At 44.4% G+C, this 12,164-nt stretch overlaps 1 protein-coding gene across 4 annotated transcripts in view; it reads left to right on the forward strand.

The window, feature by feature from the left end:
- FHOD3 (formin homology 2 domain containing 3) overlaps positions 1 to 12,164 on the forward strand; it is a 942,952-nt gene that overhangs the window by 816,345 nt on the left and 114,443 nt on the right. For all 4 annotated transcript variants that reach the window (XM_030204545.1, XM_030204553.1, XM_030204563.1 and 1 more), the window contains one exon: positions 1,320 to 2,209. In XM_030204545.1, coding sequence (XP_030060405.1) covers positions 1,320 to 2,209 — 890 coding nt within the window. The remainder of the gene's footprint in view (positions 1 to 1,319; positions 2,210 to 12,164) is intronic.

The raw sequence follows: 12,164 nt of genomic DNA on the forward strand, positions 1-12,164 counted from the left end.
TAGTTAAATGGCGATGAATTATGGGGTGGGGGGGGGGGGGGGGGGGGGAAGATGTTTGGACCAGCCTGGGAGATGCTGAGTTCTTGCCCTGGGAATTTAGTAAAAGTTCATCATTTTTATACACTTTGCAATCTTGCAGGATAGAGTCCTCCATCACTGACTGAGCATAAAGAGGCCAATATTACAACCCAGTGGTGAGTGTAATAGATATTTCAAGATGAGTGTCACAAAGTACCACCCCCCCCCCCCCCCCCCCATGGAGGGGAATCTTCTAGGTGCATATTAAGCGCAGTGTCAAAGTGACGTCAAACACATAGTATGAACCAGTTAGATTCCATTTCATTTGGGACGGTTTTGACATTGTTAAGAACATGACTGCTGTTGGAAATTTAAGAGAATTGAAAGTGAATTCTGATGTGTTTCTATGTGATACTGCTTACTAATGAAACAGTCTCCTGCATATGACCAGGTAAGACTGCTGAGTCCAGATATTGAATGAACAAGTACTGTCATCTTCCAAGATGAACGAAACGGAACTGCCATGATCACACTTTGGAGTATACCAAAATAACTGAGAAATTGGACAGGGAATATTTCAAGAGAGTATAATTGTCACCTAACATCCTGCCTCCTAGGTACTATGCATAGCTTGCCAGAAAGACCCAGCTACATGAGTGCCTATGTTTCACTGAAGACGACTAGATTTTACAATGACCATACAACAAGATCCCCTATTAAATCTAGCACCCAGACCCTCTCTCCCACACTCCATACCTACCCACCAAATTTAGTAAAACCACCAAAATTCAGCCTCCTAGGCCCCCTTGGCCTTGTTGGACATTGCCCAGCCACCACCAACCTGTCAGATGTTTGTTTCAGTACTACAAGCAACCCACCCTTTAACCCCTCAAGAGCAAAAGGAAAGAGAAAGGTGATGAGAAAAAAGCAATACTGCATAATGAGTTGGCTACAGCTCCCTAGAATCAACCAGGGGGTTGTCTGGCAGGCTGGATATTCAAGCAACAGCCGCACTGGATTGGAATGATTGAATTTAACTTGCAGCTGGGTCTGTTCTGCATGTGGCAAATACAGTAAAAACTGTGAAATAATTTCTCTTACAGAAGTTCCAGGAAATGAAGACATTAATCAAAGATGTTCTGTTGGTGTGCATGTTTTTTGTCCTACTTCTGCCTTCTTACATTTGATCCCGTTCAACTATACATAAAAAAAATAAAAATATTGTCCCCTGTTTGTATTTACATCAATATATTTATTGTTGAATAAAGTTGTGAATTTGATTGTCTTTGAACTTCTCACAGGTTCATGGGCGCAGACCAGCCAGGCTGTTGGGGTGAATGAACAGTGTAGCAACATCCTTAACAACAAGCGGTTCATGCTGGACATGTTGTATGCCCATAACAAGAAGCCCGAAGATGAAGAGGAGAAAGACCTGGCGGAGAAGGAGGAAAAGAAGGAGACGGAGGAAGCAGAAGAATCCATTGCCAGCTTAGCTAGTAGGATTTCCACCTTGCAAGCTAGCAAGCAGTCTAGTGGTGAGAATGTTAAGAAGATGGACATTGGACATCTGGACAACCAAGGCAGCGTGAAAGCTTTTGCTGAAAAGTTCAACAATGGCGAACTTTGCAAAGGAACAGCCATGCCTGAGAGTGAGCACTGTGAAAAAGTTCTGGATAAAACAGCAGTGCAGCCAAAAACGGAATCTGACTACATTTGGGATCAGCTCATGGCTGCTCCGAGAGAACTTAAAATTAAGGACATGGATTTCACGGACCTGGGAGAGGATGATGACATAGATGTTTTGGACATAGATATGGGTCCTCGAGACTTTCCAGCTCCCCCTCCTCCACCACCACTCTCCTTTTTGGGATTGCCTCCCCCTCCCCCTGCTCCTGTACTAGGTTGCCCACCTCCACCTCCCGCTCCTTGCAGTTTATTTCCTCCTCCACCTCTCTTCAACAGTCCTCAGGGTATGGGGTCCTCCCAAATTTCTAGGGGCGATCCAGCATTTGCGAAAAAGAAGAAGACCATCCGTCTTTTTTGGAATGAAGTGAGGCCGTTTGAGTGGCACTGCAGGAACAACAAGAGCTGCAAAGAATTCCTGTGGGCCAAACTGGAACCTATTAAGGTGGACACATCCAGACTCGAACACCTTTTTGAGTCTAAATCTAAGGAGCTGCCTGTCACAAAGGTATTACTGACATTTGGTTCTCCTAAATCTTCTCATTGTTCAAATACAGGGGTCAATATTCAAAGTGGTTTAAGTGGGCAAAGGAGGGTCCCGACCACTTAAATTGATCACAGTGGGCCAGCTACTGATATTCTGCAGCACTTAACTGGGCAATGTCACTGATTATCAGCAGCACTAACTGGCCATCTTAAATCTGGCCAGGAGAGGGGCATTATGGGGGTGGAGTCAGGGAGAAGCCAGCAGTTATAAGGGTACCAGCAGTATTCAGTGCTGGTACCAACATAGCTAAAGGGACAGATAGGACTGCACAAAAGGCAGTCCTAACTGTGCCTGCTTAGTTATGCGAGTGCCGGCACTGAATTTCGGGTGGCACCCACAAAGTTTCAAGATACCAGCCTGTAGTCCTCCAGTTCTTAGTGATTTCCCCTGCATCCTGATTCCCCCCCACCACCACCACCATGATCTGACCTCCCCTCCTGATCTCTCCAACTGGATCCCCCATCTAACATGATCCAAGCCCTCCCAATCCCCTGAAACAGAGAAGCACCCCCCACACCAATCCAACCCCCCTCCTGAGCCCCAACCCCAAGTACTGATGCCCCTAGGCCTACATGACCATCTCTGGTGGTACAGTGAGTAAAGCGGGCAGCAGCAATTCTAACTCCTGCCATTTGCGGCTCTGGTGGGAAAATAGGAGCCATGAAATCTAGTGGCAATCTTCTGCTTTTATCACTAGGGGCTGACCATACCACAAAACTAGAGCTAGAGGTCGCAGACAGTATTTTCCCGCCGGGGCCATAAATGGCAGGTTCGGGTGAGGTTCGCTCTTGCCTGTCTTACCCACTGGACCACCAAGAATGATCAGGTGGGGGGTGCTACTGGGATGTGGGGGGCATCTCTGGTTGGGGGCTGGTCTGATTGGTTTGGGGTGTGTATCTCTATTTGGGGGGGGATCAGGATGGGAGTATCAGATTGTGTTGGGATGGGGTGGAGGGACCTGATAACCCCTTTTGCAAGTCTCAGCTGAATATCAGAAAAGTTGGCAGCCAGGACATGCCTATCTGGCCCCAAATATTCAATATATTTCAAACTTATCATCCGTGTTCAAATCTACCTTAACTGCTAAAATCTATTAATGTATTATTTTTAAATATTATGGTGCTCAGTGTAAATAAGGGCATACCACATGAGGGACAATCACCTTTTGCTGCACTATCAGGCTTATTTTTGAAAGAGAAGGACGCCCATCTTTCGTCACCAATCGGCATAATCAAAAGCTGATTTTGGGCATCCCCAACTGCTTCCCGTCACGGGGACGACCAAAGTTCCCGGGGGCGTGTCAGAGGCATAGCGAAGGCAGGACTGGGGCGTGCCTAACAGATGGGCATCCTCGAGAGATAATGGAAAAAAAAGGGTGTCCCTGACGAGCACTTGGCCAACTTTACTTGGTCCATTTTTTCTTATGACCAAGCCTCAAAAAGGTGCATGAACTGACCAGATGACCACCGGAGGGAATCAGGGGTGACCTCCCCTGACTCCCATAGATAGAGGGGAGAAATATAATCCAGGGTTAGGTTCCCAGGCTCCATCACTTCTAATACGGGGGGGAAACGTTTCTTCTGAAATAGCTCAGTTGTAATTGAAATGGAGGACTGTTACAAAAAGTATTCATTATTGCAGGAAACTGAATACTTTATAGACACCTGTATTCTAAAACTGATAATTACCCAATTGTTTAATGGCTGATAATATAATGTGCGAACCCTAGAGTTTAGACTTGCTACTAACAATGCTATTGAATGAATGTTTATGAGATAAAATTTCTTCTCTTGACAACCTTTGGGCCCTTTAAGCCACAGAGGCACGCACGCGTGTCCTATGCACGTCAATTTGGAGTTACCACCCAGCTACCGCATGGCCCAGGCGGTAATTTCATTTTTTACACGCATCCACTATGTGCGCTGGAAAATAATTTTTATTTTCCTGCACACAGTGGAAACCGGGTGATAATAATCATCATACTATGAGCGTAGACAATTACCGCACGGTTACTGCGTGAACTCTTACTGCTAAGTCAATGGGTGGCAGTAAGGTCACAGACCCAAAATGGACACACGCCAATTTTTATTTTGCCGCATGTCCATTTTTGGCAAAACTTTTAAAAAAGCCTTTTTATAGGTGTGCTAAAAAATGGATCTGCGCGGGCCTAAAACACACGCCTACCCTAGCGCAGCCCATTTTCAGCGCACCTTAGTAAAAGGACCCCTTTGTTTACATGTCCATAGATGAAGTTCTAGGATACAGTATAGGAAATATTCGTCCTTTTCCCGCCCCCCCCCCCCAATCTGATTTCCCCCTCGTTTACTAAGTCACATGGCAGTGCCAACACAGCCCGTTCAAAGTGAATAGGCTGTGTCGGCATTAGCGCAAGCCAGCTGCCAGCGTGGCTTAGTAAACACAGGGGGAGTGGGGTTGGTCGTTTATTCATACTGTTGGACTTTAAGGTCTTGCAGGTCAATATTCAAATCAGGGCCGGTCTTAGCAAGTGCGGGGCCCTATGCAGACCAATTTGATGGGGCCCACCCTAGCCCTGCCCCCATCCTAACTCCGCCCCCACCTAGTTCCACCCCACCCCCACCCTAGCTCCAGGACCAGCCACCCCTCCCTCCGAGCTCCCGGGCCGCTTCCTCCGAGCTCCAAGACCCCCAGCTCCAGGGCTTCCCCCCCTAGGGCTCCCAGCTCCAAGGCCCCCCTCCCTTCCTCCCGGTCATTTTTTAACACCCCCCTCCAAAATCCAGTACTAGGTATACCGAGAATACAAAACACTCAGGACCTATAGAGCAATTCTACCATACCATAAGCAGTCATTTCTATGAATCACACAAAGAAAAGGAAAACATCTTAAAACACTACAGTGAGCACTAGAACATCAATTCACCTATTGTAAAATGAAACCAGACAGAATAGTACAGATCGTCGATCCTGCACAGTCAGGGCCGGTCTTAGCAAGTGCGGGGCCCTGTGCAGACCAATTTGGTGGGGCCCCATCCTAGCTCCGCCCCACCCTAGCTCCACCCCATTGATAAGATTATTCCATTTTTAGAAATTTTTTTATTTATGAAATTTCAAATAAAGACAAGTGAAGCTAAACTTGTACAAAAAAACTGATTGAAATAATAAGCATAATGCTATCATGAAACCTCCCCTCCCCAGAAGTGGAGTGGCCGAGCCGCGGGATCATCATGAATGATGCGGACGGTCATCCGAGGCGAGCGGAGGTCGGAGCGGAGGCAGAGCGGGGCCCCCTTAGGCGCGGGGCCCTATTCGGCCGCCTTGGTCGCCTCTGCCTAAGACCGGCCCTGATTCAAATGATGCAGTTGTATTTTTAAAACAATGCTCAAAGTGTTTAAATATATTCCATATATTCAGCGCTGCTATGCGGACACTGAGCAACACTGAATATATAGAGAGAACAGCGACAGCCATTGGCCCTGTGGAGAGTGGCAATATAGAGCTGCTACCCATATTGCTATGTGGTTTAAATTAAGGCGACCATTTTTGCTGGCCTAAATGAAACCGCGTATCTATGTAGATAGTAGCTGATTATCGCTGACTATCTGTAGAGTTAGGTAGAATGCCCATGCTCAACCCTCACACTGTCCTCGCACTGTCCTGTTCAAGTTTGGCACATCCCAGGAAAATACCACCAAATAGGCAGAAAATTTGGAAGACAAGCTTCACTTTCTAAGAATGTTGCTCTTGTGACCTCATGTACAGGGACTTTTTCTGAGAATGTTCTAGAGACACTGCCTAGTTTTGCCTTCTCGTCTGGTTAACAGAGCAGGAACCTTGTTTGTTAGTGTTACTGTGGGTGAGCTATGCTGTGGTTTGGTGATTGTTATTGCCCCTCTTTCTGGTGGTCTTGTCGTCCATGATGGTCATTACTTGAGCTGCCTGCTGGATCTCAAGATTGCAATTTCTTCTTTCCTTCGGGCAAAAACAAAATGTTTCTGATCATTTTCTACTACTGTAAGTAGCAATTCAATGGGATTTTTTTTCCACACTTGTGGGATGGCTGTTGAATGAATACCTTCTCTCAAGCCCCTTCATTTGTTAGTCCTAAATTATCTGGCCAGAGGCATTCTGAGTGTAATAAATGGCTGGAAAAGACCGAGGAGGTGGTCAAGGCTCTGTGAGCAAATTGCTTTTCTAATTGAACTGGAAAGTTATTGCCTTTGCGTCATGTTTCCCAGTTCCCCTGGGCTTGCTTTGCCTATGCAAGTGCCAACAATTTGAAACCAAAGCAAACTGTGTATATATTTTCCAGAAATTGGGGAGAGATGTCATCTTCAAATTTTTACAGATCAGCTGCAATTCAGTCCCCTTCCCCCATTTCCATTTGTTCCAATTTAATTTCTTTTCCCTTTTCTCCTACACACTTGCATGCCATCACACCATCAAAGATACTGCTTATCGGCTGCAGTGGTGAAACATCTGGCCTTGAGGTGAAAGGGTAGAGGAGGGATGCCATTAAACACTGGCATTATGACAGCCTTACAATGACTCAGATTTCGTCTCCAAAAAGGCCAACATCTCCAGTTTCTAATGCCAATAGGATCTACAGTTCACAAGGTCAAAGGCAAACTCAGGTCCCATATATGGCAACAGGATGGTCTTTTAACAAATCATTCTCTTGGAAAAAGAATCCTCTATGAACAAGTTATAAGACTAACTTTTACGTTATTTACATGGGGAACATTTTAGACCAATATACTATTTAGATTTTTTTACTTCTTCTCCGCATGTAATTATTTTTTTATGTGATTTTCATGCTATGGTGTAGGGTTACTTTTCGCTCAGTACATTCAGATGATAAAAATGTAAACAGGTTTACAGCCCGCTAATAACCCATTACATATTTATACAGTGCTTGGCAGTCTTTCAGCCTTTGCAAATGAGTGGATGCCTCAGAAAACGTATGCTGATTCCTGGCGTGTGTGCAGGTGCAGATCATGACACAAACTCATGGAAAACGAGAGAACGAGGGAAATGAATAGCAAGGCAGTTTCGTTTCTTTTATTGATTTTCTCTTGGCCCCATCTTCCTGCACGTGCTTTTGTTTTCTTTTTTTATTTCATGCAGCTGCAGTCACTTTTACCCTGTTTCTCTAATCCTTGACTGTGATTCCCTCAAACACATCTATAAAGTCACTTCCTGATGCTAGCTTGCAAGGATCTTGTTCCTTAGACAGAATACACTGCAAAAAATGAAAGAAAAGCAACAATTCGAATGAACAGCACTGTGCTTAAGATGGGTTGCAGGTAAGCCAGGGGTTGCATTTATGAGTTAGAGCTGAGCTGCACAGGAGAAACAGTATTGTTACTGTGCCTTTCTGGGCTTCCTTCCTTCAGAAATGAGTGGGACGGGGCATTTTTGTGTACTGGTCACCTAGTCTAGTGGTTATTTTTTCCAGGTGTAAAGAGGGACCAAAATTAATGCTACTACTACTACTATTTAGCATTTTTATAGTGCTACAAAACGTACACAGCGCTGCACAAACGTGGTTTCTTCTGTTAGTCATTTAGTATGAGGGCAGCAGGCATTTCCCTCCAACCCTCAATAATTTAGATGTATAGAGAGAAGAAAAGAAACTGGTAAGGTGTTTCATCTATTTTCTTTAATATACAAGGAGGGAGGAACAAACATACCCCAACTGGTCTGGAAGCTGTTACTGTGCAGCCCTGCTGATCAATGTAGAGGCCCCGCATACCTTCTCGAGGCTATAGGATGGGTTAAGGGATTGTTCCTGAAGGCTGCAGTATTAGAAGTGATGGAGCCTGGGAACCTAACCCTGGATTATATTTCTCCCCTCTATCTATGGGAAGAATCTGCTGAAAACTGGGAGCTTGATTGTTTTCAGCCTAAATAATAATCAGACTGCCCTCCCTTCTGGAATGCTGTTTTGTGAGGGGATTTTTTTGCAATTATATCACTAATGCATCTAAATTCCTGATGGATTTGGTCGATGCTAGAAGACAAATGATATTTCTGTCACTAATTCCCTGACATTATATTCGTCCGTTATTGTTTTCAAATTCCCACCCCAATCTGACATTAGTGTATCGAGGAAGGATTTAGAAAATCAGGGCATAGTCTCTTTGGAAAATAGTGTTACCAAATATGCTCCTGAGATTTGTTCTGGGGATGTGCATTCATTAGTGTGCCTTAAAAATATAGTGCAGGCTAAGTTGAGGTCTACAAAATCCTAAGTGGTGTAGAACGGGTAAAAGTGAATCAATTTTTCACTGTTTCAAAAAGTACAAAGACCAGGAGACACTCAATGAAATTACATAGAAATACTTTTAAAACAAATAGTAGGAAATATTTCTTTCACTCAAAGAATAGTTAAGATCTGGAACTCATTGCTGGAGGTTCTGGTAATGGCGGTTGGCATATCTGGGTTTAAGATAAGGTTTGGACAAGTTCCTGGAGGAAAAGTCCATAGTGTGTTATTGAGATAAACACGGGGAAGCTACTGATTTCCTCGGGATTGGTAGCATAGAATGTTGCTACTAATTGGGTTTCTGTCAGGTACTTGTGACCCGGCTTGGCCACGGTTGGAAACAGGATACTGGGCTAGATGAACATTGGTCTGACTCAGTATGGCTATTCTTATGTTCTTAAATTGATTTAATATGCATTAATCTACTAATTAAAGCAGATTAAACATTTTTATGAACATGAATGTATGAAATGAATCAACAAAAAGCCAGAAAATTGGGAGAAAGTCCAAAAGAGGGCTAAAAATGAAACAAAACTTTTTCCCGTGCATATCTCTAATTTGTATGATTTGTTTTTGAACATCTGGGCAACGTGTGTGTAGCTCTGTACTTTGTGTGATTCCTTTGCTCTGGGTAAGAATCAGGTAACCCAGGCCTTGTTGTTCAAACTGCTAGGGTATCCTACAACAGGAAGTAAAAGACTTAAGTATTGCCACACTGGGACAGACCAAAGGTCCATCAAGCCCAGCATCCTGTTTCCAACAGTCCAGGTCACAAATACCTGGCAAGATCCCAAAAAAGTTCAATACATTTTATGCTGCTTATCCCAGAAATATGCAGTGGATTTTCCCCAAGTCAATTTAATAATGGTTTATGGACTTTTCCTTTAGGAAGCCATCCAGACCTTTTTTAAACCCCACTAAGCTATCCGCCTTTACCACATTCTCTGGCAACGAATTCCACAATGTCACATGTTCCTTATGAACTGACATCAGCTGACCATTTTCTCTGCAATATTAGCTCTATTTTTTGTACTTATGTCTTTACAGTTTCAAGCTAAACAATTCATGTAGATATAAATCATGAAATCTTTCAAAATGCAAACTTATAGATCCCATTTTTTAAAAAGGACATAGTGATGGGATTTGAGACATCCAGGTTGAGGTATGGAAAATTCCTGCTGTATTTTACAAGGGCTTTACCAAGTGCAGAGCCTCTTGTGAAATACATGTATGAATGTGCAGGAACACACTGACCCAGCATAATTCCTACTCCAGCTCCTGCTCCCACTAGAGATACCAGGGAACCTGGTAAAAACCAGGAATGGGATCAAGGGGATCCTGTGGGGCAGGGAGGGGAAGGAACTGGAGATGGTTAACACCTTCATTTAGGTGCCACATATGCACATAAATCATTAAAATAATGTATTTGCTTATAAATACCAATATACCGCCTAAGTGCTATTCTATAATGACCCACATATCTCTGATAGCATGTAGTTTGCAGGTGGGCAGAGCATGGGTGGGTGCATAGAACACTCAGGGGGTCTTTTACTAAAGCTTAGCTCGAGTTATCTGCAGCAGAGCCCATTTTATTCCTATGGGCCCTGCTGCAGATAACTCAAGCTAAGCTTTGGTAAAAGACCCCCGGTGTTATGTGCGTACGTCTGGAGCATAGGCGCACACATTTTACACAAGCTCTATGGCTCACGCCTAAACACATATGTGCATATATACCTGGTTACACTAGTATTCTATAAAGGAAAATAGGCACCTACTTTCCTGTATAGGATATGCGCCAATCAGGCACCCTCTGGGCACTTATATATATAAGCACACAGTTATAGAATGACCCCCACAGCAATCACCTTCCTAAATCTCCCCTCATCAAAAATTCCCCCTCCATAACTGCATCAAAATCTCCCCGTTGGATTCCCCCTCATGGTTTAAAATGTTTTTAGAATGAATGATCTGGTATATATGGATACATTCTCTTTTATTGAAGATATTGTTGTTACTTTCTGAGACCTGAATTAGTCTGTAAACTGCTTAGACCTGCTTGATCGGACAAGGCAATGTAGAAAATTTTAATGAACTATGAACCATCTTCAGTGCTCCCCCACACAGGACCCCCACTCCTTGATCCCATCCTTGGTCTGATTGGGGTCCCTGGTGTCTAGTGGGAGCAGGAGTGATCCCCAGTTGCTCCTGCTTGTCCTAGTCCCAAATTCATAATGTTGCCCAAGACCTCTAGAGGTAATCTCGCAGTGCTACTACTGGGGGTTAGACTGCCAAATAAGTTTAAGCTAGCATGGCCAACCCAATCCAACTGGCTCAAGGAGCAGTAGCAAGGTGTGGAAATTGAAGCTGTGTCTCCTACGTGGCAGTTCACAGTTCAGATTCTGTATTAAGTATGCTATGGACATTATTTTAGAAGAATCTCTATAGGTAGATTGTCCAGCCTTCTTAACAGCGGTTCTGGAGGTTCTAGAAAGTTGCCATTTACACATTGGGATCCACATAACATTAAATGACAAAAGGTATGGTTAGGGAGTAGAGAGGGAAAGGCTTGGGTAGGCCCAGAGGCGTAACCAGACCTTAAATTTTGGATGGACCACTGGGCGAACTGGGTGGGCACATGTACTGTAGTCTCTACATCCCCACCCCCCCAGGTGCCAAGTCACAATTTTACAGTAAATACCTGTGCTGGTGAGGATCCTCCAGTGGCAAGAACAGCTCTCTTTCCTTCTTGCTTCAACTGGCAACACTGTCCATGCGCTGCCACTGCTCCGCCCCTTTGCGCATGCTTGGTTTTCACGCATGCATAAAAACTGAGTGTGTGTGGCAAGGGGAGGCCAGCACAATGGCAGCATGTACACAGAGCCATTGGCTGGAGCAAGTAGGAAAGGAAGCTGTTCTTGCCGTCTACTACTACTACTACTATTTAGCATTTCTATAGCGCTACAAAGCATACGCAGCACTGCACAAACATAGAAGAAAGACAGTCCCTGCTCAAAGAGCTTACAATCTAAGGGCCCTTGCAGCTGGTGAGGGTTGGGGATCCCCACCAGCCGATAACAAGTGTGCAAGAATTTTGGGTGGGCCTGAGCCCAAAGTGGGTGGACCTAGTCCCACCTGGGCTCGCCCCTAGCTACGCCACTGGGTAGGCCTACAATATTGACCTATTTTCCCCATTTTAGATGGCGGCATTTACACCTACTTTGAGGCATGCATCAAGAATCTCTATTCCCACCATCAAGAATCTCCCCTCACACCAAAGACCCGCAACCATTACAACAACTTTGCTCCCCTCCCCCTAATCTCATTCCCAGCTTTACTGGGGTCTCTGGTGTCTACTGAGATGTCAACTCTTCCTGTTCGATATCCACTCTCTCAGTATTGAGCAAGTAACAAAACTTTCAGGCATTTCTTTAGAAAATCCTGACTAAATCTCAGCCCCTTGGCAAGTTAATTCAGACATCTTGGAGTGAAATAAGAAAATGTGTTTTTAGCTGCATCAACATATCTTGATTTGGGAATCACTAAAAGATGATCTTGTGCAGTGCGGAGTGATTTTCCTAGCGAAAACTACTCTAGCTTCTTGTGCAAATAACTTGGAGAAGGCAGCCTTAAAGACTTAAGTCTAGGCTGTTGCAACACGGTAAGCCTGGTGCA

Source organism: Microcaecilia unicolor, chromosome 1 (genome assembly GCF_901765095.1).
Source record: "Microcaecilia unicolor chromosome 1, aMicUni1.1, whole genome shotgun sequence".
NCBI classification, from domain to species: Eukaryota; Metazoa; Chordata; class Amphibia; order Gymnophiona; family Siphonopidae; genus Microcaecilia; species Microcaecilia unicolor.